The sequence below is a fragment of the Hyla sarda genome, chromosome 3 (assembly GCF_029499605.1).
Source record: "Hyla sarda isolate aHylSar1 chromosome 3, aHylSar1.hap1, whole genome shotgun sequence".
NCBI lineage: Eukaryota > Metazoa > Chordata > Amphibia > Anura > Hylidae > Hyla > Hyla sarda.
Window position 1 is genome coordinate 230,921,400 of NC_079191.1, and position 26,607 is coordinate 230,948,006.

Below are 26,607 nucleotides of genomic sequence, written 5' to 3' on the forward strand. Positions count from 1 at the left end.
CTAGCTTAGCTTCGGGCACCTCTCATGCTACCACATGCCCGCCAGCAGCCACCACCAACACTAGCACCACAGCAGCTTTACTTCATCCGTCAGAGGAGTTATTTACACATCAGTTTGAAGACATGAGTGATGCACAACCATTATTGCCAGAGGATGTAGTTAACAGGGATATGTCTCAGTCAGGCAGCATTACACACATGGATGTACGGTGTGATGATGATGCTGCTTCCTTTCTTGAAGTGTCAGATAGCGGTGAAGGTATTGATGATGATGATGTGTCCTTGGATGCCACGTGGGTGCCCGCTAGAAGAGAAGAAGAGGGGGAACGTTCAGATGGGGAGACAGAGAGGAGCAGGAGATGAGTTGGAAGCAGGGGTGCGGTCATCGCAAGGAGCTAGTGGCACAGTCAGACAACATGCATCGGCACCCGGGGTCAGCCAGACGATACGCCAATCAACGCATGCTGTTGCCACCACCAGAATGCCGTCATCGCAGAGCTCAGTAGTGTGGCATTTTTTTTGTGTGTCTGCCTCTGACAACAGCGAGGCCATTTGCAACCTGTGCCAGAAGAAACTGAGTCATGGGAAGTCCAACACCCACCTAGGCACAACTGCTTTGCGAAGGCAGATAATGTCACATCACAAACGCCTATGGGATCAACACGTCAGTACAAGCAGCACACAAAGTCAAAGCCGCCATCCTCCTTCTGGTCCAGCATCTTCAGCCAGGTTAACCACTGCTGCCCTCCTTGCCCCCTCTCAACCATCCGCCTCTCCGTTTCTCACCTTGAGCAGTTCCTGCTCATCTGCCCACAGTCAGGTGTCTGTCAAGGAGATGTTTGAGCGCAAGAAGACAATGCCTCAAAGTCACCCCCTACCCCGGTGTCTGACAGCTGGCTTGTCGGAACTGCTAGCCCACCAGCTTTTACCATACAAGCTGGTGGAGTCTGAGGTCTTTAAAAATTTGTAGCCATTGGGACACCGCAGTGGAAGGTACCCGGCCGAAATGTTTTTGCACAAAAGGCAATCCCCAACCTTTACTCCATTGTGCAAAAGGAAAATATGGCATGTCTGGCACACAGTGTAGGGGCAAGGGTCCATCTGACCACTGATATTTGGTCTGCAAAGCATGGTCAGGGCAGGTATATCACCTACACTGCGCATTGGGTAAACCTGGTGACGGCTGCCAAGCATGGAATGCATGGTTCTGCAGAGGAGTTGGTGACACTGCCACGACTTGCAGGCAGGCCTGCTGCCACCTCCTCTACTCCTACTACTCCATCCTCTTCCATAACCTCCTCGGCCCGAGTCCTCTTCCACTGCTGCGTCTTGCTCCACATCACCGGCACCCCCCCCCCAGCTCCCCAGGTGCTATTCCACATCCCGGATACGGCAGTGTCACGCCATCTTGGGGTTGACTTGCCTCAAAGTGGAGAGTCATACCGCACCAGCGCTCCTGTCAGCCCTGAACACACAGGTGGACGAGTGGCTGACTCCGCACCAACTGGAGATCTGCAAGGTAATTTGTGACAACGGAACAAATTTGTTGGCGGCATTGAGGTTGGGCAAGTTGACACATGTGCCGTGCATGGCGCATGTGTGTAATCTGATTGCACAATGCTTTGTGCTCAATTACCCAGGCTTACAGGATGTCCTGAAGCAGTCCAGGAAGGTGTGTGGCCATTTCAGGCATTCCTACACAGCCATGGCGCACTTTTGAAAAGGATTTCTTTTTGTTTTTTACCGTCCTGCATTATAGAGTCTTCTGGACTTTATGATAATTTAAACTTGAATTTTCCAGAGTAGTAACCATTACACCAAGGAACGCTTGCTGCGTGTGATTTTTAAACTTAAATTTTGAAAAATAAAATACAGAGAGGGATGAACTCTGTTTCTTTATTTGATAAAACATTTTATTTAGAAAATAATTTCTTTGTCTGTTTCTCTGTCCTGCATTATAGAGTCTTCTGGACTCTTGGATATGCGCTTGTTCTTATTTTTCAGCCAAGTGTACATGCCTAATTTTTCTGGCCTCTGGTGCTGCACTTTTTATGCTGCCGCAATTTTTCTGGGTGCTGCTACAGCTGCGGCTGCAACAATACCAAATTTTTGAGCCATGTGTACATGCCTAATTTGTCTGGTACTCTCTGCTGACATCTCTGTCCATTTTAGCAACCGTGCATATTAGATGTATGGTAAGGGTAGCATGGTGGCTCAGAGGTTAGCACTGCTGACCTGCAGCACTGGGACCTTGGGTTCAAATCCCACTATGTGCTGCCTAATATGGGGGAATCTATGTGCTGCCTAAAGGGGCGCTCTAACTATGTGCTGCTTAACATAGGGGGGATCTAACTATGTGCTGCCTAAAGGGAGGCTCTAACTATGTGCTGCCTAATATGGAGGAATCTATGTGCTGTCTAAAGGGGGATCTAACTATGCGATGCCTAAAGGGGCGCTCTATGTGCTGCTCAAAGGGGGCTAAAGCATGTTTTTCCAAACCATTTAGGAATGTTAGGTGATTTATGCCCTTTATGGATTAAAACCAGACTCTGTATCAACTATGTAATTTTCCATGGGAGATTTGTCATGGATCCCACTCCAGCACGCCACAGTCCAGTCCCCTTTAAACAACTTTTAAATCACTATTGTGGCCAGAAAGAGTCCCTGTGGGTTTTAAAATTCGCCTGCCCATTGAAGTCAATGGCGGTTCGCCCGGTTCGCCGGTTCCAAACTTTTGTGGAAAATGTTATGTTTGCGACATCACTAGTCTAGAGGAAGAGTGCTGCAGTTGCCCATAGCAACCAATCAGATTGCTTCTTTCATTTTTCCCAGGCCTCTTTAAAAATGAAAGAAGCAATCTGATTGGTTGCCATTGGCAAGTGCTCCATTCTTCCTCTGCATAGGATTTGATAAATGTCCCCTATAGAGCCTGTCCATTCATGGAGTGAAGAATGTATCACAGTGTAGCAGATGTGTAATAATCCTGTTAATTTAGACAGAAAAAACCTGGCATAAGTATATATTGTAGTTTATATACAGTAAGTATGAAAAGTGTACTGTTGCATTCCTCTTTAATAGCCACAAGATGGTGTATTAATATATTGAATGGAAATATTACTACACAGTAATGCTCATAAAGTATTTAAAAATGATTCTAGAATTAGAGAGAGAGAGCTCTATTAAGTTAACCAATCCAGTGTTATTATTTTGTGATGTATAGAGAGACACACTGTAGATATTAGCTGCAAACTCAATAGTGAAATAGAAACTGCAGTACAAATAATAACTTTTATATGTGGCATTTCTTTTGTCACTTCCAGAACACATTTTTTTGTGTTTTAAGAAAGTGATTGGTTGCCATTGGCAACTGCTTCATTCTTTCTCTGCATAGGATTTGATAAATGTCCCCTATAGAGCCTGTTCATCCATGGAGTGAAGAATGTATCACAGTGTCGTGATTGCTATAGGTGTGACGTGTTTTCTGTCATTTTCCTATATGACTCTCTATAGAACATATAGAAAGAAATGACAAGACTAAAAAGAATGCCATGGTTTTTATGTAACCTTTAGTTATATAGAAAAGATTTTTAATGTAAAGTTGTGTAAAATAATAGTTTTTCAAAATTTTATGAAACAACAATGCTGCTTCTAACAGAGGCAATAGTAATAAAGTTGGGTTCACATATGTCAGACGTCTGGCAAAGTTTTCCAGCTTGCTGCATTCCCCTGTCCGGTGCCAGAAACAATGGCTGCCGAATGCCATATAACTGATGACAACTGATGCCCCTTGTCATCAGTTATGCCATCAGTTACTTTAAGATCTAGGCTGAGTTCACCTATGCAGGATGCCGGATATACAGTATGTGAACCAAAGCCTAACAGTGCTTCCTGCTGTTCCCCTAGGCTCCTGTTTTCCATTTAGGAGCTAGTGCTATGGGATCACATTACACATCCACATCCAGCCTTTGCTCCCAGCTGACTGCAGGCTACCATTTTCAGAAGCCCTTATTTTTAATCTAAAACAAAAACCTCAAGATTTTTAAATATATGAAAATGTTAATGGTGAGGTACAAGGAAACAAAAAAAAAAAAAAAAAAAAAAGGATTCATAGAGTTGCAAACTTCAATATAGCCCAGAATTGGCCTGAAAGTGTAGTAAATTAGTGTTTGTCCACCAAAGCGTATGCCAGAGTAGAGGCTAAAAGGGGTACTCTGCCCCTAGCATCTTATCCCCTATCCAAAGGATAGGGGATAAGATGTCAGATCGCCGGGGTCCTGTTGTTGGGGACCCCCGGGAACTCCGCTGTGGCACCCCGCTATCATTACTGCACAGAGCAAACTTGCTCTGTGCATTATGACGGGCAATACAGGGACCGGAGCATCGTTACGTCACGGCTCCGCCCCCTCATGACGTCACAGCCTTCCCCCTCAATACAAGTCTATGGGAGGGAGCATGGCGGCCATCACGCCCCCTCCCATAGACTTGCATTAAGGGGGCGGGCCATGATGTCACGAGGGGGTGAGGGCCGTGACGTCACGATGCTCCGGCCCCTGTATTGCCGCTCATTATGCACAGTGCGAGCGTGCTCTGTGCAGTAATGATAGTGGGGTGCCGCAGCGGAGATCCTGGGGGTCCCCAGCAGCGGGACCCAGCAATCTGACATCTTATCTCCTATCCTTTGGATAGTGGATAAGATGTCTAGGGGCGGTGTACCCCTTTAAAGGAGAGGTCAATGGGAACAAACAACAATGAGTGGAAGACTCCATAGTCCATGGAAGTCCATACATAAAGCTTATAGGCTGTATGAGACTTCAGTTCTGTGTGAAGCTATTTCTGAGAGTGTGTTGGCTTCATGTGAGGGCTTCAGGAATGAGAGGAGCCATAGTACAGACTGTGCGAACAATATGAGACGTTAACTCTGAGACAAGTTTTAACCCCTTAACGACATAGGACATAAATGTACATCCTGGTGCTCTGGTACTTAATACATGAATACACACATTTACATCCTATACATTGCACGAGCATCAGAGGGGAGGGGTGCTTGCATTATGCATGGCAAGTCCCGGCTGCTGTTAGTAGCCATGGACCCGCCAGTAATGGGGAACATCAGCTCAGATGCCATGATCAATACTTTAAAAAAAAGTGTCCTTAAAGGGGTATTCAGGTGACATTTTTTCAATGAACTGGGGCCAGGAAGATAAACAGATTTGAAAATTACTTCTATTTAAAAATCTTAGTCCTTCCAGTATTTATCAGTTGCTGTATGCTCCAGAGGAAGTTGATTTGTTCATTTCAGTGTGACCACAGTGTTCTCTGCTGACACCTCTGTTCAGAGTAGGAGCAAATCCCCATAGCAGACCTCTCCTGCTTTGGATAGTTCCTTACATGGACAGAGGTGTCAGCAGAGAATACTGTGGTCAGACTGAAAAGAACTACTCAACTTCCTGTGTAGCATACAGCAACTGATAAGTGCTAGAAGGATTAAGATCTTTTAACAGAAGTCATTTACAAATCTGTTTAACTTTCTGGCACCAGTTGAGGGACTCCTGCAGTCTTCTGCTGCATCCACTTGTCATCAGCCTCACAGAGCAATGATCACTCCATGTCTGATGACTCACTATACATGGGCTGGAGTATTGTGACATCATGTATGTTGCACAGAAACACTTTTTTTCCAGCAGCAATTCACTTCCTAGTCAAGTTCTGTTGCACAGAAAGAGGGACAGAGAACACAGTTTGTTTCACAGAAAATCATTCTTACTGCAGCGATTTACTTCCCAGTCACTTTCTACAGTATTCTATTACAGAGAGGGAGAGAGAGCAGTGTGTTGCACAGAAAAGCAGTGATTCACCTCAAGCACTAATCCTGCCTAGAAGCACTGATAGGGAAGAGAGTGAGATTGAGAGAGAGTGCAATTCTGGGTGTAGTATCCGGTGACTGTGTGTTGCAGCACTGGTGTGTACTGCTGGTGTTGTACACAAATACTTTTTTATGCATACTGTAGCGCTATTTTGTACCTGTTAAAGTCTCAATGGCCTAGTTACTGTGAAAGGCCAGGCAAAAGTACTCACTGGCTGGTGTGCACAAATACTTTTTTAAGCATACTGTAGCACATTTTTCTCCCCTCATTAGTGCATACCACATATGTAGATCTAATTGGTGTACTATTTTGTACCTTTTAAAGTCTCAAGGGCCTATTTACTGTGAAAGGCCAGGCGAAAGTACTCGCCGGCAGGTGTGTACACAAATACTTTTTTAAGTGTACTGTAGCACAATTTTCTCCCCTCAGAAGTGCATACCACATACATACATCTAAGTGGGGTACTAATTTGGACCTGTTAAAGTCTCAAGGGCCTAGATACTGTGAAAGGCCAGACAAAAGTACTCACTGGCTGGTGTTGTACAGAAATACTTTTTTCAGTGTACCCTAGTGCATCTTTCTCCCCTCATAAGTGCATACCACTTACGTACATCTAAGTGGGGTACTATTTTGTACCAGTTAAAGTGTCAATGGAATAGATACTATAAAAGGCCAGGTAAAAGTACTCACCGGCTGGTGTTGTACACAAATACTTTTTTAACCGTACTATAGCGTATTGTACTCCTCTTACATACGCACTAAGTATGTCAGGCAGAGAAGTGCAGAGATGAGTGGTAGAGGCCTAAATTCATCAGGCAGAGGTCACAGCAGACTAGGGGTGAGTGGCAACAGGAGTCGCAGCGAGAGGGCTGAGCTCCTGGTATCAGCTAGAGGTCGTGTCTCGACCAGCAACCCATCTGCTGTCATCGATTGGTTAACACGGTCATCCACTTAATCACAAGTGACATCTGACACCCCCAGTCAACAGTCAGTGTGTTCCTCAGACACAACCCTCAGTTGGCATGGCCTGCGAGCAGTCCCTGTCCTCCCATTGCCTCTGTCCTATGGTGTTCCCTCCCTCACAGAAGTATCTTATGCTGTGGAACACACACTCTCCCTGTGTCCAGCTCACCACTCCTCGTCTCAGTGCACGGAAACGTGTGGACTCCACGTACAAATGCAAACTGATAAGAAAAGGAAAGTCCAGCACTGCAGGTCCAAAGCAAGGAAGCCGTTTTATTGCATAAGAACACACGGACACCAAACGTGGATCACAAGTGACGCGTTTCGGCGAGCTCTCTCGCCTTAGTCGTACAAAGAAATATTAAGATCCTTCTGGTCTATATAGGGGACAGCGGCTCCACCCCCCACCAGGTGAAAACACCTGAGTGGTGTGGGCGGGCCACTCCCCTCCCACACAGACACAGACTAAATGTACAATACACATAGAAAAAATTCGCACCAGTATATTATATACAACAATAAATATAGTGATTATACAAAAATAAAGATAAATTCTTACAAAATGCGTGATTTCAGCTGTGAAATGTACAAAAATTGTAAATACACAATTTAATGAAAAATATGTAAAATTATATAAACATATTGATCAAAAGCCCCCACCAGTGAGAATAATGTAAATAAATGCGGTAAGTGTTATACCACATATTACTAAATAAGTAACATAACCAATAATGTGCGTGTAAAATAAAAAAAAAATAACAAAAGAACGGGGGGGTATAAACATGAAGTAAAAACCTGTGTGTGTGAACGAGTCACTAATCATACCAACATATATTAGCAAGTAATGAGAGAGTCGTTCTAACAGCAAAGTTGGAGAAAGGAATCCGATGAAAAAGCTCATGCACCAAATCAAAAATATGAAAATCTGAATGACAAGATTACATTTATATAATATAGGGTGCAGAGTGATCATCGGAACCACAAAATAAAGTTAATTTTAGGGTGATCACTGGATACATAAAACATAAGCAAAAAGCAAAAACATGTACCTACAATAATAACATATGAATAGTGCATGCAAATATATAACTGTTACTCCTGCACTATTTTTAGATCCAGTGATAACCCTGTAGTTGAAAGAGGTCCGTATAATAGTAACTAATGTTGTTAAAGGGGGACAAGTGTGAACAGGAGGCAATAACGCACAATCTCACCACACCCTGTTTAGAACTAGTAGTATAACATGGTATCTTGGTATCTGTTGGGAATCTAGTGCCCAATTTGAGGATCCAATAGACCTCTCGGTCCAAAAGCTTCCTCCTATGATCTCTTCCTCGTATCGGGGCTGTGACCTTCTCAATACCTTGAACATATAGACTCTGGAAAGAGCCTGCATGATATTCTGCACAGTGTCTACTAACCATGGATACGTGGCAGGAATTGAAATGTGGAATGTTCGACAGATGCCTCCGAACTCTCACTTTGAGGGCACCCGTCGTACACCCCACATATTGGATGTTACATTCCCGGCACGTGATACAGTATACTACAAAAGTAGTGTTGCAATTGATGTATCTTTCCATTTGAAATATTTCTCCATTGCTGGTAGACTTAAATTCTTTCATTCAGTGGTATGGTCGCAACATCGACGACCTCATATTTATATGGGGTTCCGATGTGGCGGCCATACAACCCTTCTCTGATTATTTAAACAATAACCCTTTCAATTTGAAGTTCACGGTTACCATGTGTAGGGACACGGTGTCCTTCCTAGATTTGCATCTCACTGGTGATGCACAAGAGGGCAAAATTTTCACGTCCACTTATAGGAAGGACACCTCCGTTAATTCCATCTTGTGAGCTGACTCGTGTCATCCCCCCCACGTTACTAGGAATCTTCCAGTGGGGGAGATGATCCGCGCCAGACGCAATTGCTCCAGAAAGGAAGATTTCACCCGTGAATCGGAAGCTATAGGGGTACGTTTGAAACAAAGAGGATACACAGAGGGCTCCATCAGTCGTGCTGTTCGGATCGCCTATGATCGCGCTACTGAGGGGGAGACACCCCAATCTTAGCCTTAATGCTGAGCATCAAAATCAGAATTCTGTAACCTTTGTCACACAATTCAGTGACGACTTTACTGCCATTCGTAGAATTGTCAATAAATATATCCCCATGATTTCGGGGGACCCAGCATGTTCTGGGATTTTTTCGAATGGTTTTAGAGTCGTCCCTAGGAAAGCCAGAACTATCGCAAGTAGGGTTTCCCCAAGTATGTTTCACCACACTGGTGGTACTACACCTTGTTGGTTGCAACATAAAGGATCGTACAAGTGTGGCCATAATAAGTGCACATGTTGCTGTGTCATGCTTAACAGTAAAGAATTTAAGTCTACCAGCAATGGAGAAATATTTCAAATGGAAAGATACATCAATTGCAACACTACTTTTGTAGTATACTGTATCACGTGCTGGGAATGTAACATCCAATATGTGGGGTGTACGAAACGTTGCATGGACTTACACACCTGCTGGTGTAGGAGATGGCCGTATACAGTTTATATAACTAAAGAAAACCTGATGAGCTGATACATGTCTCCTACTGGACACTGCTGATTTATTACTTTTGTGCACATGGGTGAATATTCTAATGTTGAAAACTGTATATCTGCTGAATACATATATAAAGAAAATTTAAGCAGCATTTGAAACGTGTGTTACACACTCTTTTTTCTATTGAATGCATTTTTTGTGAGTACAGAGCACTCAGGTGATCACGTTTACCCTATGCACAGTGAGCCCCCACACTTATGATTGTAAATCAGTGACATGCAGACACAACTTGATGATGATGATGATGAAGCCGATCGCACTTGAGAGCAGGGTTCAGAAGAGGCTTCATCATCATCAGGAGAAGAGGGTTGCAGGATTTCTGTGAGGCAGCAGCTGAGCCAGCAAGGTGGTAGCATGGTTGGCCGTCAGCATGGTGGCAGAAGTGAAAAGTCTGGAGCCAAACGTGCCCAGGGTATACAACCTGCTTCACGGAAGCCTACCTTCATGGGAGGTAGTAAAACAGGGGTTCCTGGAGTCGGCGGCAGTAGCAGTCAATCAGTGTAGACTGTAGGTGGGAAAATCAGCTACTCGGTAGTGTGGCAGTTTTTCATCAAACATCCGGAGGAGTTTAACCTGGCCACATGCAAGATGTGTCGGCAGAAGGTGAAGCGTGGCCAGGGTCCCAATGTTGGTACCACGGCCCTGCGTCAACATATGCAGCATCACCATAAAGGGGCCTGGGAGAACCGTGGCTCCAATGTGGTGGTCCAGCCTGCTGCATCACCCAGGGGCACGCTCCCTGTTTCAGTCAGCCAAGGCTCCACCACCTCAGCCGAAGGGAGCTGTGGATCATACCCATCTTATGTCTATCCTGATGCTCCTGCTCCTTCTCCTTCGAGTCAGTCATTCCGCCAGCAATTCATCGGTGAAGCCATGTCCAAGAGTAAAGAGTATGCGCCCACTTATCCAATGGTGCAGAAGCTGAATGTGCTCCTGTCCAAGTTGCTGGTGCTGCAGTCCCTCCCTTTTTAAGTGGTGGACTCTGCACCTTTCAGAGAACTGATGGCTTGTGTGGAGCCGAGGTGGATAGTCCCAAGCCGTCATTTCTTTTCAAAGAAGGCAGTACCAGCCATGCACAATTTTGTGGAAGAGAAGGTGGACAAGTCCTTGAGCCTGTCAGTGTGTACCAAAGTGCGCGGCAGTGCGGACATGTGAAGCTGGACAGGTCATGCCGCTTGGACAGGTCATGCCGCTTCTGCCTCCACGATCTCAGGCCGTTGGTCTTGTGACAGTGTGCGACTCCGCCTCCTCATCCTCCACCGTGTCCTCAGCCTCCACTGCTTGGACAAGTCTCAGTGCGCCTCCAGCATACCATGTGTGCAGGGCACAGTGGTGTCACGCTGTTCTTCACATGGTTTGCCTTGGCAAACAGAGTCACACAGGGGAGGAACTGCTAAAAGTCATTCATAAAGAAATTGAATCATGGCTTACTCCAAGAAAACTGGAAATGGAAACTATGGTGACCGAAAAAGGGAAGAACATCTTGTCTGCGCTAAAACAAGGAAGCCTGAGACATGCGCCCTGCATGGCACACGTGTTCAATCTGGTTGTTAAGCGGTTCCTGAAATGTTCCCCCCATCTGCAAGACATCCAAACAATGGTAAAGAAACTGTCACGATTCGGCTGGCTGGAGGTGGATCCTCTGTGCCAGAGAGGGATTGGCGTGGACCGTGTTGGTGGACCGGTTCTAAGTTGCTACTGGTATTCACCAGAGCCCGCCGCAAAGCGGGATGGTCTTGCAGCGGCGGTAGCAACCAGGTCGTATCCACCAGCAACGGCTCAACCTCTCTGACTGCTGAAGATAGGCGCGGTACAAGGGAGTAGACAAGAGCAAGGTCGGACGTAGCAGAAGGTCAGGGCAGGCAGCAAGGATCGTAGTCAGGGGCAACGGCAGAAGGTCTGGAACACAGGCTAGGAACATACAAGGAAACGCTTTCACTGGCACAATGGCAACAAGATCCGGCGAGGGAGTGCAGGGGAAGTGAGGTATAAATAGGGAGTGCACAGGTGAACACACTAATTAAGCCTGCTGCGCCAATCAGTGGCGCAGTGGCCCTTTAAATTGCAGAGACCCGGCGCGCGCGCGCCCTAAGGAGCGGGGCCGCGCGCGCCGGGACAAGACCGACGGAGAGCGAGTCAGGTACGGGAGCCGGGATGCGCATCGCGAGCGGGCGCCTCCCGCATCGCGAATCGCATCCCGGCTGAGAGAGGTATTGCAGCGCACCCGGTCAGCAGGTCTGACCGGGGCGCTGCAAATGCGAGGATCTTGCGAGCGCTCCGGGGAGGAGCGGGGACCCGGAGCGCTCGGCGTAACAGTACCCCCCCCCTTGGGTCTCCCCCTCTTCTTGGAGCCTGAGAACCTGAGGATAAGACTTTTGTCTAGGATGTTGTCCTCAGGTTCCCAGGATCTCTCTTCTGGGCCACAGCCTTCCCAATCCACCAAGAATTTTTTTTTTCTTCTGACCGCCTTGGAGGCCAGAATCTCCTTCACGGAGAAGACGTCAGAAGAACTGGAAACAGGAGTGGGAGAAACAAGTTTGGGAGAGAAGCGGTTAATGATGAGTGGTTTAAGGAGAGAGACATGGAAGGCATTGGGAATACGAAGAGAAGGAGGAAGAAGGAGTTTGTAAGAGACAGGGTTAATCTGGCACAAGACTTTGAAAGGACCAAGATAGCGTGGTCCCAGTTTGTAACTGGGGACACGAAAGCGGACATATTTAGCGGAGAGCCATACCTTGTCTCCGGGAGCAAAAATGGGGGGAGTTCTTCTTTTCTTATCGGCAAACCTTTTCATGCGGGATGAAGCCTGTAAAAGAGAATTTTGGGTCTCTTTCCATATGGTGGAAAGATCACGAGTCACTTCATCCACAGCGGGCAAACCAGAGGGCAAGGGAGTAGGGAGGGGGGAAGAGGGTGACGGCCGTACACCACGAAAAATGGGGACTTAGCAGAAGATTCGGAGACTCTGAAGTTGTATGAGAATTCGGCCCATGGTAGAAGATCTGCCCAGTCATCCTGGCGGGAGGAAACAAAATGCCGTAAATAGTCACCCATGACCTGGTTAATTCTTTCTACTTGCCCATTGGATTGGGGATGATAAGAAGAAGAGAAGTTTAATTTAATCTTGAGCTGTTTATAGAGGGCCCTCCAGAATTTAGACACGAATTGGACGCCTCTATCCGAGACGATATGCGTGGGCAAACCGTGAAGGCGAAAAATGTGTACAAAAAATTGCTTTGCCAACTGAGGCGCTGAAGGAAGACCAGGAAGAGGAATAAAATGTGCCATCTTGGAAAATCGATCAACGACCACCCAAACAATTGTGTTGCCACGGGATGAGGGCAAGTCTGTAATAAAGTCCATACCAATCTGTGACCAAGGCTGTTCGGGGACAGGCAGAGGGTGAAGGAGGCCAGCAGGCTTCTGGCGAGGAGTCTTATCCCGGGCACAGACAGTACAGGCCCGCACAAAATCAACAACATCCGTCTCCAGAGTCGGCCACCAATAAAAACGAGAGATGAGTTGCAAGGATTTTTTGATGCCCGCATGGCCTGCGAGGTGGGAGGAGTGTCCCCATTTGAGAACCCCGAGACGCTGGCGTGGAGAAACGAAGGTCTTCCCTGGAGGAGTTTGTCTGATGGAGGCTGGAGAAGTGGAGATCAGACAGTCCGGAGGAATGATGTGTTGTGGAGAGACCTCTACTTCAGAGGCATCAGAAGAAGGAGAGAGGGCATCGGCCCTAATGTTCTTGTCAGCAGGGCGAAAATGAATTTCAAAGTTAAAACGGGCAAAGAACAACGACCACCTGGCCTGGCGAGGGTTCAGTCGTTGGGCAGACTGGAGATAGGAGAGATTCTTGTGATCAGTGTATATGATAACTGGAAATTTTGATCCCTCCAGCAGATGCCTCCATTCCTCAAGCGCCAATTTAATGGCCAATAGTTCTCGATCCCCGATGGAGTAATTTCTCTCCGCTGGAGAGAAGGTCCTAGAAAAAAAAACACAAGTAACAGCATGCCTGGAAGAATTTTTTTGTAGAAGGACAGCTCCAGCTCCCACTGAGGAAGCATCTACCTCCAATAGGAAGGGTTTAGATGGGTCAGGTCTGGAGAGCACGGGGGCAGAAGAAAAGGCAGACTTGAGATGTTTAAATGCGTCTTCCGCTTGGGGAGACCAGGACTTGGGATTGGCATTTTTTTTTGTTAAAGCCACGATAGGAGCCACAATAGTGGAAAAGTGTGGAATAAATTGTCTGTAATAATTGGCGAACCCCAAAAAATGTTGGATAGCACGGAGTCCGGAGTGGCGTGGCCAATCTAAGACGGCAGAGAGTTTATCTGGGTCCATTTGTAGTCCCTGGCCAGAGACCAAGTATCCTAGGAAAGGAAGAGATTTACATTCAAAGAGACATTTCTCCATTTTGGCATAAAGTTGATTGTCCCGAAGTCTCTGAAGAACCATGCGGACATGCTGGCGGTGTTCTTCTAAGTTGGCAGAAAAAATCAGAATATCGTCCAGATAAACCACAACACAGGAATATAAGAGATCACGAAATCATTTCATTAACAAAGTCTTGGAAGACGGCAGGGGCGTTGCATAGGCCAAAGGGCATGACCAGATACTCAAAGTGTCCATCTCTGGTGTTAAATGCAGTCTTCCATTCGTCCCCCTCCTTGATGCGGATGAGATTATAAGCCCCTCTTAAGTCCAGTTTGGTAAAGATGTGGGCACCTTGTAGGCGATCAAAGAGTTCCGAGATAAGAGGTAAGGGGTAGCGTTTTTTTACCGTGATTTTATTAAGTCCGCGGTAATCAATGCAAGGACGTAGGGAGCCATCTTTTTTGGACACAAAAAAAAAATCCAGCTCCGGCAGGAGAGGAGGATTTACGGATAAACCCCTTTTTTAAATTTTCCTGGATGTACTCCGACATGGCTAGAGTCTCTGGAGCAGACAGAGGATAGATTCTGCCCCGGGGTGGAGTAGTACCCGGGAGGAGGTCAATAGGACAGTCATAAGGCCTGTGAGGAGGTAAAGTCTCAGCTTGCTTCTTGCAAAAGACGTCAGCATAGTCCATATAAGCCTTAGGAAGACCGGATACAGGGGGAACCACAGGGTCACGGCAGGGAGTACTGGGAACCGGTTTAAGACAGTCCTTGAGACAAGAAGTACCCCAGTTCTTGATTTCTCCTGTGGACCAATCAAGGGTTGGGGAATGGCGTTGAAGCCACGGTAATCCAAGAAGAATTTCAGAAGTGCAGTTGGAGAGGACCAAAAATTCAATTTTTTCATGATGAGGTCCGATGCACATTAGGAGAGGTTCCGTGCGGTAACGCACGGTGCAGTCCAATCTTTCATTGTTAACAGAATTGATGTAGAGGGGTCTGGCGAGACTGGTCACCGGGATGTTGAACCTGTTGATGAGAGAGGCCAAAATAAAATTTCCTGCAGATCCAGAATCCAAGAAGGCCATAGCAGAGAAGGAGAAGGTAGAGGAAGATATCCGCACAGGCACAGTAAGGCGTGGAGAAGCAGAGTTGACATCTAGAACTGTCTCACCTTTGTGCGGAGTCAGCGTACGTCTTTCCAGGCGGGGTGGACGGATAGGACAATCCTTCAGGAAGTGTTCGGTACTGGCACAGTACAGGCACAGATTCTCCATGCGGCGTCGTGTCCTCTCTTGAGGTGTCAAGCGAGACCGGTCAACTTGCATAGCCTCCACGGCGGGAGGCACAGGGACGGATTGCAGAGGACCAGTGGAGAGAGGAGCCGGGGAGAGAAACCGCCTCGTGCGAACAAAGTCCATATCCTGGCGGAGCTCCTGACGCCTTTCGGAAAAACGCATGTCAATGCGGGTGGCAAGATGAATAAGTTCATGCAGGTTAGCAGGAATTTCTCGTGCGGCCAGCACATCTTTAATGTTGCTGGATAGGCCTTTTTTAAAGGTCGCGCAGAGGGCCTCAATATTCCAGGATAATTCGGAGGCAAGAGTACGGAATTGGATGGCGTACTCGCCAACAGAAGAATTACCCTGGACCAGGTTCAGCAGGGCAGTCTCAGCAGAAGAGGCTCGGGCAGGTTCCTCGAAGACACTTCGAATCTCCGTGAAGAAGGAGTGTACAGAGGCAGTGACAGGGTCATTGCGGTCCCAGAGCGGTGTGGCCCATGACAGAGCTTTCCCAGACAGAAGGCTGACTACGAAAGCCACCTTAGACCTTTCAGTAGGAAACTGGTCCGACATCATCTCCAAGTGCAGGGAACATTGCGAAAGAAAGCCACGGCAAAACTTAGAGTCCCCATCAAACTTATCCGGCAAGGATAATCGTAGGCCGGAAGTGGCCACTCGCTGCGGAGGAGGTGCAGGAGCTGGAGGAGGAGATTGTTGCTGAAGCTGTGGTAGTAGCTGCTGTAGCATCACGGTCAGTTGAGACAGCTGGTGGCCTTGTTGCGCTATCTGTTGCGACTGCTGGGCGACCACCGTGGTGAGGTCGGCGACAACTGGCAGTGGGACTTCAGCGGGATCCATGGCCGGATCTACTGTCACGATTCGGCTGGCTGGAGGTGGATCCTCTGTGCCAGAGAGGGATTGGCGTGGACCGTGTTGGTGGACCGGTTCTAAGTTGCTACTGGTATTCACCAGAGCCCGCCGCAAAGCGGGATGGTCTTGCAGCAGCGGTAGCAACCAGGTCGTATCCACCAGCAACGGCTCAACCTCTCTGACTGCTGAAGATAGGCGCGGTACAAGCGAGTAGACCAGAGCAAGGTCGGACGTAGCAGAAGGTCAGGGCAGGCAGCAAGGATCGTAGTCAGGGGCAACGGCAGAAGGTCTGGAACACAGGCTAGGAACATACAAGGAAACGCTTTCACTGGCACAATGGCAACAAGATCCGGCGAGGGAGTGCAGGGGAAGTGAGATATAAATAGGGAGTTCACAGGTGAACACACTAATTAAGCCTGCTGCGCCAATCAGTGGCGCAGTGGCCCTTTAAATTGCAGAGACCCGGCGCGCGCGCGCCCTAAGGAGCGGGGCCGCGCGCGCCGGGACAAGACCGACGGAGAGCGAGTCAGGTACGGGAGCCGGGATGCGCATCGCGAGCGGGCGCCTCCCGCATCGCGAATCGCATCCCGGCTGAGAGAGGTATTGCAGCGCACCCGGTCAGCAGGTCTGACCGGGGCGCTGCAAATGCGAGGATCTTGCGAGCGCTCCGGGGAGGAGCGGGGACCCGGAGCGCTCGGCGTAACAGAAACTTTGCATGCACTTCTGCCACTCATACACCGCAAAGCACACCCTCCTTTAGCTGCAGCGTCAGAATGGCATCCCCCAACATAGTCTGATTTGTGACGTTTCCACACGTTGAAATTCCACCCTCCATATGTTGGACCGACTATACAAACAGAAAAAAGCCATCACTGATTTGTTGATGATCCAAGCGGATAGGGGGACTCCCCTGTGTAACTTCAATGTCAACCAGTGGCAGCTCAGACGTGACACCGGCAATTTGCTCAGGCCCTTTGAGGAAGCCACATTATTAGTCATTCGCCAGGATTACGGGATGAACAACATCATTCTGCTGCTTCATCTACTTCAACATGTGTTGGAAATGATGGCTGGTCTGGGCACTGGAGACGTGGCGCCTACATCTCACGGCCACATGAGTCCTGTGGGGGCTGAACTGGAGGAGGAGGAGGAGGGGGAGGGGCACAGTGGAGCACAGTTTAGGTTTCGCACTATGGGTGTTTTTTCTAGTCATCTGACAGGAGAGGAGGAGCAGGAGCCGCTAGAGGAGCTAGAGGGTTATGATGAAGGTGAGACCGAGGACCCAGACACACCCTGGCAGTATGCAGTGGAGATGGAATCAGGGAGTCCGTCCGAGTCACTTGCACAAATGGCACGATGCATGCTCACTTGATTGCATAGTGACTGCAAAATTTTCTCCATTCAGGAGCGGGATGACTTCTGGCTCTCCACCTTAGTGGACCCTCGCTAGTGGCACAAAATGCCAGCCTATTTCACACCCACTGAGAGGGAAGACAAACTGACCTACTACAGAGACATCCTATGTAGTCAGTTGGCTGATGCCTTTCTGTGCCATCATCCATTCTCTCGCAGGTCTGACTCCGGTTGCCCTCTGCTTACACCTTCCACTGCCATGGCTGCTGGGGAGGGGAGGGGTGGCGGGAGCAGTTCCAGCTCCATCAGCAGCAGCCTGAATCTACAGTCGCTGATGAGTAGCTTTCTTCACCCGCATAGGGAAGCAACTCATCAGCAGCAGGTAGACCTGGAGCAGGACCTGAACCAGCAGGCGGTGGCATACCTTGACATGACCATGCCAACACACCTTCTGGGCATCCAAACTTGATTTTTGGCCACAACTAGCAGAGTTTGCCCTGTAAAAGCTGTCCTGCCCGGCCAGTAGCGTGTCATCAGAGCAGATGTTTAGTGCAGCGCGGGCCATAGTAACCCCAAGTAGAACTCGTCTGTTCACAAAGATTGTGGAGAGACTGACCTTTGTGAAGATGAATCAGGCATGGACCAGCAAGGATTTCCACCCACAAAAGCCTGATGCATCAGAGTAGATTGACCATGGTGCCACACCAACACTTCACACTATATGCTGCCGCCAACTCCAGGCTGTACCATTCAGCCACTGTATGGTCTCCTCATGCTGCCGCAAACTCCAGGCTGTGTCATTCAGCTGCTATATGCTTCCGCCAACTCCAGGCTTTGTCATTCAGCCACCATATGTTCTCCTCATTCTGCCGCAAAGTCCAATCTGTGTCATTCAGCCATGATATGTTCTCCTCATGCTGCCGCCACCACAAGGCTGTGTTATTTAGCCACTATATGTTCTCTTCATGCTGCCGCCACCTCCACACTGCGACATTCAGCCACTATATGGTCTCATCATGCTGCCACAAACTCCAGGCTTTCATTCATCCACTATATGCTACCGCCATCTCCAGGCTGTGCCATTCAGCCTCTATGTGGTCTCCTCATGCTGCCGCCACTTCCATGCCATGTCACTCAGCCACTATATGAAGTCCTCATGCTTCCGCCACCTCCAGGCTGTGTCATTCAGCCACTATATGGTCTCCTTATGTTGCCGCTACCTCAAGGCTGTGACATTCAGCCACTATATGGTCTCCTCATGCCGCCGCAAACTCCAGGCTGTGTCATTCAGCCACTTTATGCTGCTGTCAACTCTACGCTGTGTCATTCAGGCACTATATGGCCTCCTCATGCTGCCGCCACCTCCATGCTGTGTCATTCAGCCACTATATGGTCTCATCATGCTGCTGGGACATTACCTAAAAATTTTATGGTAGCACTAGCTCCCAAAAATCTTCAATTAGAATTTGAAAATGTATCTTTTAATTTTTGGAATTGTAAGGCCTTATGGTCTCCTCATGCTGCTGCCACCTCCAGGCTGTGTCATTGTGCCACCATATGGTCTCCTTTGGCACCTCATTTGGAACCTTAGATTAATTTTTAAAAATGTTCATGTATCTAGAATCTTCAACTATAATTTTACAAAATATTTTTAATCTTTTCTACTGTGAGGCCCTATGGTCTCATTGGGCTTCTGCCACCTCTAGGCTCTGTCATTGTGTCACTGTGCCACCATGCGATACCTTGTTAGATTTGGTTTTTTGGTCATACTGTATTAGTTTAAAGTAAATGCTGAGACATTAAACGTGGGAATCTGATATAAATCTTAAATTTAAATAAATCAATGTAATCTTTTCAAGACTGAGGCCCTAACCATAAATGATTAAATGAAACATTCGCACTTTCACAATCAGGGGGGCGCTAAGTGGCAGGGGCTGGAACAGGTGGTATCTCGACTGGCAGAGGACCGCCAGCTCGATGCTCAACAGAATGGGTACTTAAAAAATTTACATAAATTCAAATTAAATTAAATAAAAAAATACATAAAAAATCTCTTAATTCTCTTCAATTATGATGTCGTATGGTCGCCCTGGTGCCACATACAGACGCTCTGCGTCAGTGATTTTAATAGAGATGACTGTAATCTGCATGTCATACTGAATAACAGTATTAATTCATTAACACAGCGTTATAGGACAAGGCAAAGTGTTCTACACCCCTATTGAGGCTATATGGTCTCCTCATGCTTCCACCACCTCCACACTGTGTCATTCAGCCACTATATGTTCTCCTCATGCTGCTGCAAACTCTATGCTGTGTCATTGAACCACTATATGATGCCGCCAACTCCAGGCTGTGTCTTTATGCCACTCTGTGGTCTCCTCATGCTGCTGCCACCTCCACGCTGTGTCATTCAGCCACTATATGTTCTCCTGATGCTTCCGCCACCTACAGGCTGTGTCATTCAGCCACTATATGGTCTCCTCATACTGATGCCACCTCCAGGCTCGGTCATTGTGCTGCTCTGCCACTGTGATTCTAATAGCGACGCCTCTGATCTGCATGTCATACTGAATAACAGTATTATTTCACTAACCCAGCACACACCCTATGCGTGTTACAGAAAGGCAAATTGTTCTACTCCCCTATTGAGGCTCTCTGTAGGCCAGAAATAACCTTTTTTAATAGCAATTCACCGCAAATAAATTTGGACTAAACCAAATTTTTTCAGAAAATTTGGCGAATCGTCCGGGTCAAATAAAAAAAAAATTGGCTCATCTTTAATCACAGTACTCCGGCCCCTGTATTGTGGGTCATCAGACATGGAGCAATCTTTGCTCTGTGTGGCTGACGACAAGTACGCACAGCAGGGACCCCCACGATCAGACATCTTATCCCATATCCTTTGGATGTTTGAGGGCCGGAGTACACTTTAAGGGCTGATATTGCAGTTATCTGCAACCCTGGCCACTGAGAGTGGGTGTCAGTTGCAGATAGCAGCCAGTCGCGACCGCTCCATGCTTCCTTAATGCCCACATAACTTACATATACATCATGTGGGTGTTAACAGGCTAAATGTACTGGAGCAGAAAAATTGTAAGGTTGTACCACTAGAGGAGTTTTTATCTATAAAGCTACATTATTTATTTAAAAGCTCCTTTTCACTGACAGTTGTTGTGAATTGTACCTTTGCCTAATAATAATAATAATTATTATTGCTATTATTATTATTGCTATAATTATTATTTTCCAAACTAATTATGCTAGCAATATACAAGAAATCTCATAAAACCTTTGAAACAAAAATGCAGAATAGTACATTTTACCTTTTACTTCCTTAAACAGGGGAATAAGATTATTTATTTTACTCAAAAAGTACAGTTAGTCTCATGCTGATTCTTTTTTCAGAGTAGGTTGTCAAAGATTCTTTGCTTTGTCAACATTCCCTAAAATTTTGGTTAGTGCCTCTGGCTTTATAAGACTCGATTGAAAATCTCCAACTGTGCAGTACAACATTCAAATTCCCAGAAGGAGTAGCCTGTAGAGACAGAAGCTTATTAGAAAAGGAACCCACAGGAGGGCCTCATATGCATTCAGGGCTAAATTCAGTCAAAGTGGAAAGCATTTTGATTGATATGTTCTAGAAAATGTGAAAACATTGACCTCTAACACAAGCTATAAGCTGCAAGATTACTGCCATTATTGCTTTTAGACATTTTAACAAGGTTTCAAACAATATCTGACGTGCAGTGCTAGAGGTAATGAACTTCTGAACAAACCTTGCACTTTCATTCTGAATTTCGAAAGTGTCTTTCAAAGAAACAGTATCAAAGAGCAAAGTAAAAGATTCCATTTATTTAAAGTGAATGACTAGAGCTTTCCACAAAGAAAAACAGTAATATAATTTGTGTTCCATCGCAAACCTTTGACAATCCTTTTTTGTGTCTCATCATGTCTATGTATTAGCCTTTTTCTTTTCGATTTAGTTTAAACAAATTGATTTATTATGAATAAATGCACGATTCGAAATATAATGCAATTACTGCCACATAATTCATTTAGCTAGATATAAATTCTTAATATGATTGTTGTCCTGGTAGCAAGAAAAACACTCACATTCACGGGAACTTTAGAACAAGGCTTCAAGGTGTTTAGCGACACATTATTTAAAGCTGCAAGGAATTGCAGAAATTGCCTAACAAAATTTGCAGAAATAAAAATGATGCTGTTAAACTGAAATATCAAAGCTAAAAGATCTATCATATTGCGGGCATAAGGTAAACTCATTTTTCTCCCCAGAGTAAATCAAATAAAAAAAATCCAAAGTATAATATGTAGATGAAATTATGCTTTTAGTATAATTCTCAAAGTAACACACATTTTATAGTTTAAGCTAAGAATTTCCAGCTCCAAACTGTGCTGAGGAGAATTTAGTATTACTGTTGATATATTCCATTTGCATTTTTTAATATGTTTTCTATTTATATGGTTCATATATCACTTTAGATTTCAGATTTTGACTATGGCAACTTAGAGTTGTCTGTTATACAGTAAAGAATTTGGGGCAAAATATTTGATCCTTCTATAGATAGTATCTCACATAAGTGAGTACACCTCTCACATTTTTGTAAATATGTTATTATAACTTTTCATGTGACAGCACTGAAGAAATAACATGCTGCTACAATGTAAAGTAGTGAGTGCACAGTATGTATAACAGTGTTTAATGTTGTGTCCCCAGAAAATAACTCAACACACAGCCATCAGTGTCTAAACCTTGGCAACAAAAGTGAGAACACCCCTAAGTAGAAATGTCAAAATTGGAACCAGTTTGCCATTTTTCCTCTCCTCTCAGGTGTAGATAGTGATGCAGGTGTCTTATACTTGGTGTTATCAGTCAACATGGCACTTCATGTGGGGATCTGGAAAAAAAATTGTTGCTCAACGTAAAGATGGCCTAGGCTATAGGAAGATTTCCAGGACCATAGAAGGATTTTACAGGGCAGGTTCTAGTCAGAACAGGCCTCACCATGGTAAACCAAAGTTGTTGAGAGCACATGCTCAACATCATATCCGGAGTTTGTCTTTCGGAAGTAGATGAATGCATGTTGAGGGTCAGCCAGCCAGTGTTCACACCATGTGTCACACACTTCCTCTTCTAAAGATCAAAACTAAGGTTAAAATCTGATTAGGGCTGCCATTAAGCAAAGAGGATAGGATAAGTTTGTTGAAACTGATGATATTACCTCAGGTACTTTTTGTATTATCCAACAGTCTGATATGGTTAGGTGAAAGTGTGTTTAAGAAGATTGAGGCCCTGGTAAGAAATCTGGTGTGGAAGGTGAAGAAACCAAGTATTAAAGGGGTATTCCAGCCAAAGAAATCTTATCCCCTATCCAAAGGATAGGGGATAAGATGTCTGATCGTAGGAAGCCCGCCGTTTGGACCCCCGCGATCTCCCTGCAGCACCTGCATTCTATACGGGCCTGCTGCTCCAGTCTCTGAAACCTCTGTGTTTCCGGCACTGGAGATGTGACATCACACCACGCCCCCCTGTGACGTCACACCACGCCCCCTCCATTCATGTCTAAAAAGATTAACGGTTTTGGGACAAATATGGGTTGAGATATGTACTGCAATTTTTTGAGGAATGTAAGCTCAGGTTGTTTAAAGATATGAGCTTGCAATATTCCATCTTAAATAACGTTGTTTTTAGATATGCACAGTTAAGTCACATAGTTAAGAAGACACCTAATAAAGAGAGGCTGTGTTTAGATGAGTCATTTATGAACAAGTTTTTGAGTGAAGAGGGATCTAATAAAAAAAATATATATTTCTAAGACAGTCAAGCATGGTGGTGGGAGTGTCATGGTCTGGGCCTGCATGAGTCTCACTGGCACAGGGGATTTACAGTTCATTAAGGGAATTATGAATGCCACCATGCTGAAGCAGAGCATGATCCCCTCCCTTCGGAGCCTGGGCCACAGGGCAGTATTCCAACATGAAAATGACTCCAAGCATACAAATTAATTAAATTAAAAATGTAAATATAGAGTGGACAATATGTTTTTTTCAGTGCTACAACTACTTGTAGGCTTACAAATCCCTGTATTTTAATGAAGGATAGGACAAGGAGTATATTTGAAACACCCCAGCTTTTACATATTGCTCAAAAAGAACAAGAGATAAAAATATATGAATTTCCTGTTGTCTTGTAACAAAGGCGAATTAATACAAAATGATAGAGACTTCAAAGCTTTTCTTAGTTGTTTATTTATTTATTTTTTTTATAAAAAAAGATTACATAATACAAACTACATTATAAGGCAATTCTCACACTCTTGCTAGGCCATTCTGTTAGGGGTTTCTTCAAGGTTTGTGCAGTATGCAGCCTTAAAGGGGTATTCCACCCATAGGCATCTCTTCCCCTATCTGTCAAGCCCCCTCCCATAGACATGAATGGAGTGGATGTGGCATCAGGGCACGAAGGGGCATGGCGTGACATCATGTCTCCAGTCCCAGAAACTTAGAGGTTTCCGAGACTAGAGCAGCAGTCTGGCACAGAAAGCCGGGTGCTGCACAGAGATCGTGGGGGGTCTCAGGGGCAAGCCCCCCGCAATCAGCATCTTATTTCCTACCCTTTGGATAGGGGATAAGATGTCAATGGGCAGAATACTCCTTTAACATTGCTGTTGAAACAACTAAAACTTGATTAGACCCCATAAAAAAAAACCTGTGGGGTCCCGTGGGTGCCATTGGGATCTATGATGTTTTGAATCTGTCACATCATCAGAGCTTTTACTGAAGTAATACAAACATACTTTAGGATTCTATACAGTTGTTTCACTTACAATGAAACTAGCTATGTAGCAATCTGAATATAATTTTATTATTACTTTTATATACTTTACCTTAAATCTTCAGATGACCAACCATTTATAAACTATATATATTAACCCTCTTTTTGTAGACCACTCCTCTAGAAAACTATTTTTCAGTGCAATTTTCCCAGGTAATAAGCAGCATTCTCAATTATGAACTATATGCAAGTACAGAATAGGAGCATAAATACAGTATGAGAAATAATGAAATAATTTGCCTAGCAAATACGAAAATGTGCAAACTACAAATGTTTTTGGATGTGTTTTCGAGAGAACATATGTCTCAAATGCATTTGCCTATAATGTGCATCACCAGGCACCAGTTGGCAGATAAATAATTTTAGTGACAAGGTGAAATTTCCAATGAGCTTTCACAGCTTGATAAGTCATTTTAATTACTATGTGATGCATATTTAAGTGACAGCAGTTTGTTGGAAGCTTCAGGCAGAAACATGGTAAATTTGCAGGGTTGCTTAGCTGACATGCTGCGCCAAAAGAATAAATCTTTAATAGTTTATACACCCCATATGAACGGTGCTTGCAAATTTGCTTTCAAACTAAAACATTATTTATGTTTGTATTTGCAGAGATCCTTTTGTAGTGCGATGGTAGAAGAATTAAGGATGTCACTAAAGTGTCAACGACGGTTGAAACATAAGCCACAGCCTCCTGTAATAGTGAAGACAGAGGAAGTTATCAACATGCATACATTTAATGACAGAAGATTGCCAGGAAAAGAAACAATGGCATAGAGCTGGGTGTCAAGCATCCCCAAGCACAAACTGTCAGCTTTTTTGTTTTCTTTTTCCAAACAACTCTGCGAGAATGTTTCCTGTGGAAATATGCAACCTGTGCAAAATAAAAATGAGTTACCTCATGTCGCTATGTCTATGAACTTGAGACTTAATCTGACTCGTCAGTCAGACTAGAACTTTAGGAGTCATGGATAAATCAAGAACTTCTGCGGAGGTTGATTTTTTTTTCTTCTTCTTCAAGGGGTCCACCATTCTTCTGAATGTAAATGTGTATGTTTTGTGGTTGCTTTACAAGGTCCCAAATGAGAAAAAGGATAAGAGGTTATTTTTTTGAAACTTACAATATTAAAAGAAATTTAAAAAAAATCAAATACAGAGTAACCATTGACGAATGATATCATAAACTGTATCTAAACAACTGTATGTTCTTTGCACTCACATGGCAAAGATAAAGGGAAATGTAGTGGTTTCTTATTACTTGCCCAATACAAATGTCCAAATCCATTCTTAAGTTAAAATGGCAACATTAGATCATGATGGCATTCTAACTCATCACTATACATAAATTTACAAACAAAAACAGTATGAGAAGATTCTTAAATGCTTTGTGGACTCTGTGTTTCACTGTCGTAAATAAAACAAAATGTCAGTAAACAAGGCAATAATTGTATCGTTCAATTCAACTAGACTGCAGCATTTCTGAGTGCAGAATGTTTATGCTGAGACGTAGTTGTTACGAAATACAGAATAATAGCTCATTGTGTATTGAATAGAGGGAAAGTGTGGATTTGCCCAACAGGATCCATCTTTGACAATATGGATTTAAAAAAAAAACAAATAAGTCCCTGTTTCCTTTTGAATCCTACTGAGCCTCTGCAGTTTCCTCCATCTGTGGAAAATGTATGGGCCTCTTAGAAGAACTTTCCACAGGGAGCTTTAAATGGACTGCATTCATCAATACAGTCAATGTTAAATAAACAAAATCCTCGAGCAATTTTTATTTAAAAAAATGTTCAGGTTTATTTGTGGAAATGCAAGATTTCTATAAAAAATAGTTTTTGTATGGAGATTTTTGTAATACTTTTTATCAACTAAATCCAGACATACGTTTCTTCTGTCAGGGGTGTGATGCCAAGCATAAATGGTAGTGTGTGAGCACCACCAACGTTTGGTGAGATTATTTTTATCAAATTCAAAATCAAGATGAAAACATTTATTTTCAAGTTCAGTATTGCTAGTTGCACTACCAGCACTGCTTCCCATGCCATACCCCTGATTTTCACTAAGCTATGAACATACTGTAATGATCAATTGTGTGTAAATGGTTAAATACGCAGTCTTCTTGACCACATTGTGATAACAGTTGAAGTGCACACAGTTTCCTGTTTGAATTCAATGCACAAAATAAACATAAGCAAAAACTATATGGATTTATCTATTTTATTTTGTATGCCAGAGAATTTTTTTTTATTAAAAACATATCATGCATGTGCTTTTTTAGCACAATATGTATCTCAGAAAAATCTTTGTAAAAATATTAGGGCTAGGCCTTTACATTTTTTGAATCCAGAAAAGAGAAAATCTTGTATTTGTATACTGTTAGAACAACTTCTAGTTTTCTCCAAAATTAATAAATAAATAC

The 26,607-nt window shown here is 44.8% G+C and overlaps 1 protein-coding gene across 2 annotated transcripts in view; it reads left to right on the forward strand.

The window, feature by feature from the left end:
- Positions 1-26,389, forward strand: part of GRIK2 (glutamate ionotropic receptor kainate type subunit 2) — an 805,023-nt gene extending 778,634 nt beyond the window's left edge. Inside the window, exon 17 of one of the 2 annotated variants that reach the window (XM_056566198.1) lies at positions 24,798-24,944. In XM_056566198.1, coding sequence (XP_056422173.1) covers positions 24,798-24,811 — 14 coding nt within the window. In that variant the 3' untranslated portion in view covers positions 24,812-24,944. Of the gene's footprint in view, positions 1-24,797 lie in introns of both variants that reach the window. The other variant, XM_056566197.1, reaches the window with a different exon arrangement.
- The last annotated feature ends 218 nt before the right edge of the window (positions 26,390-26,607 follow it).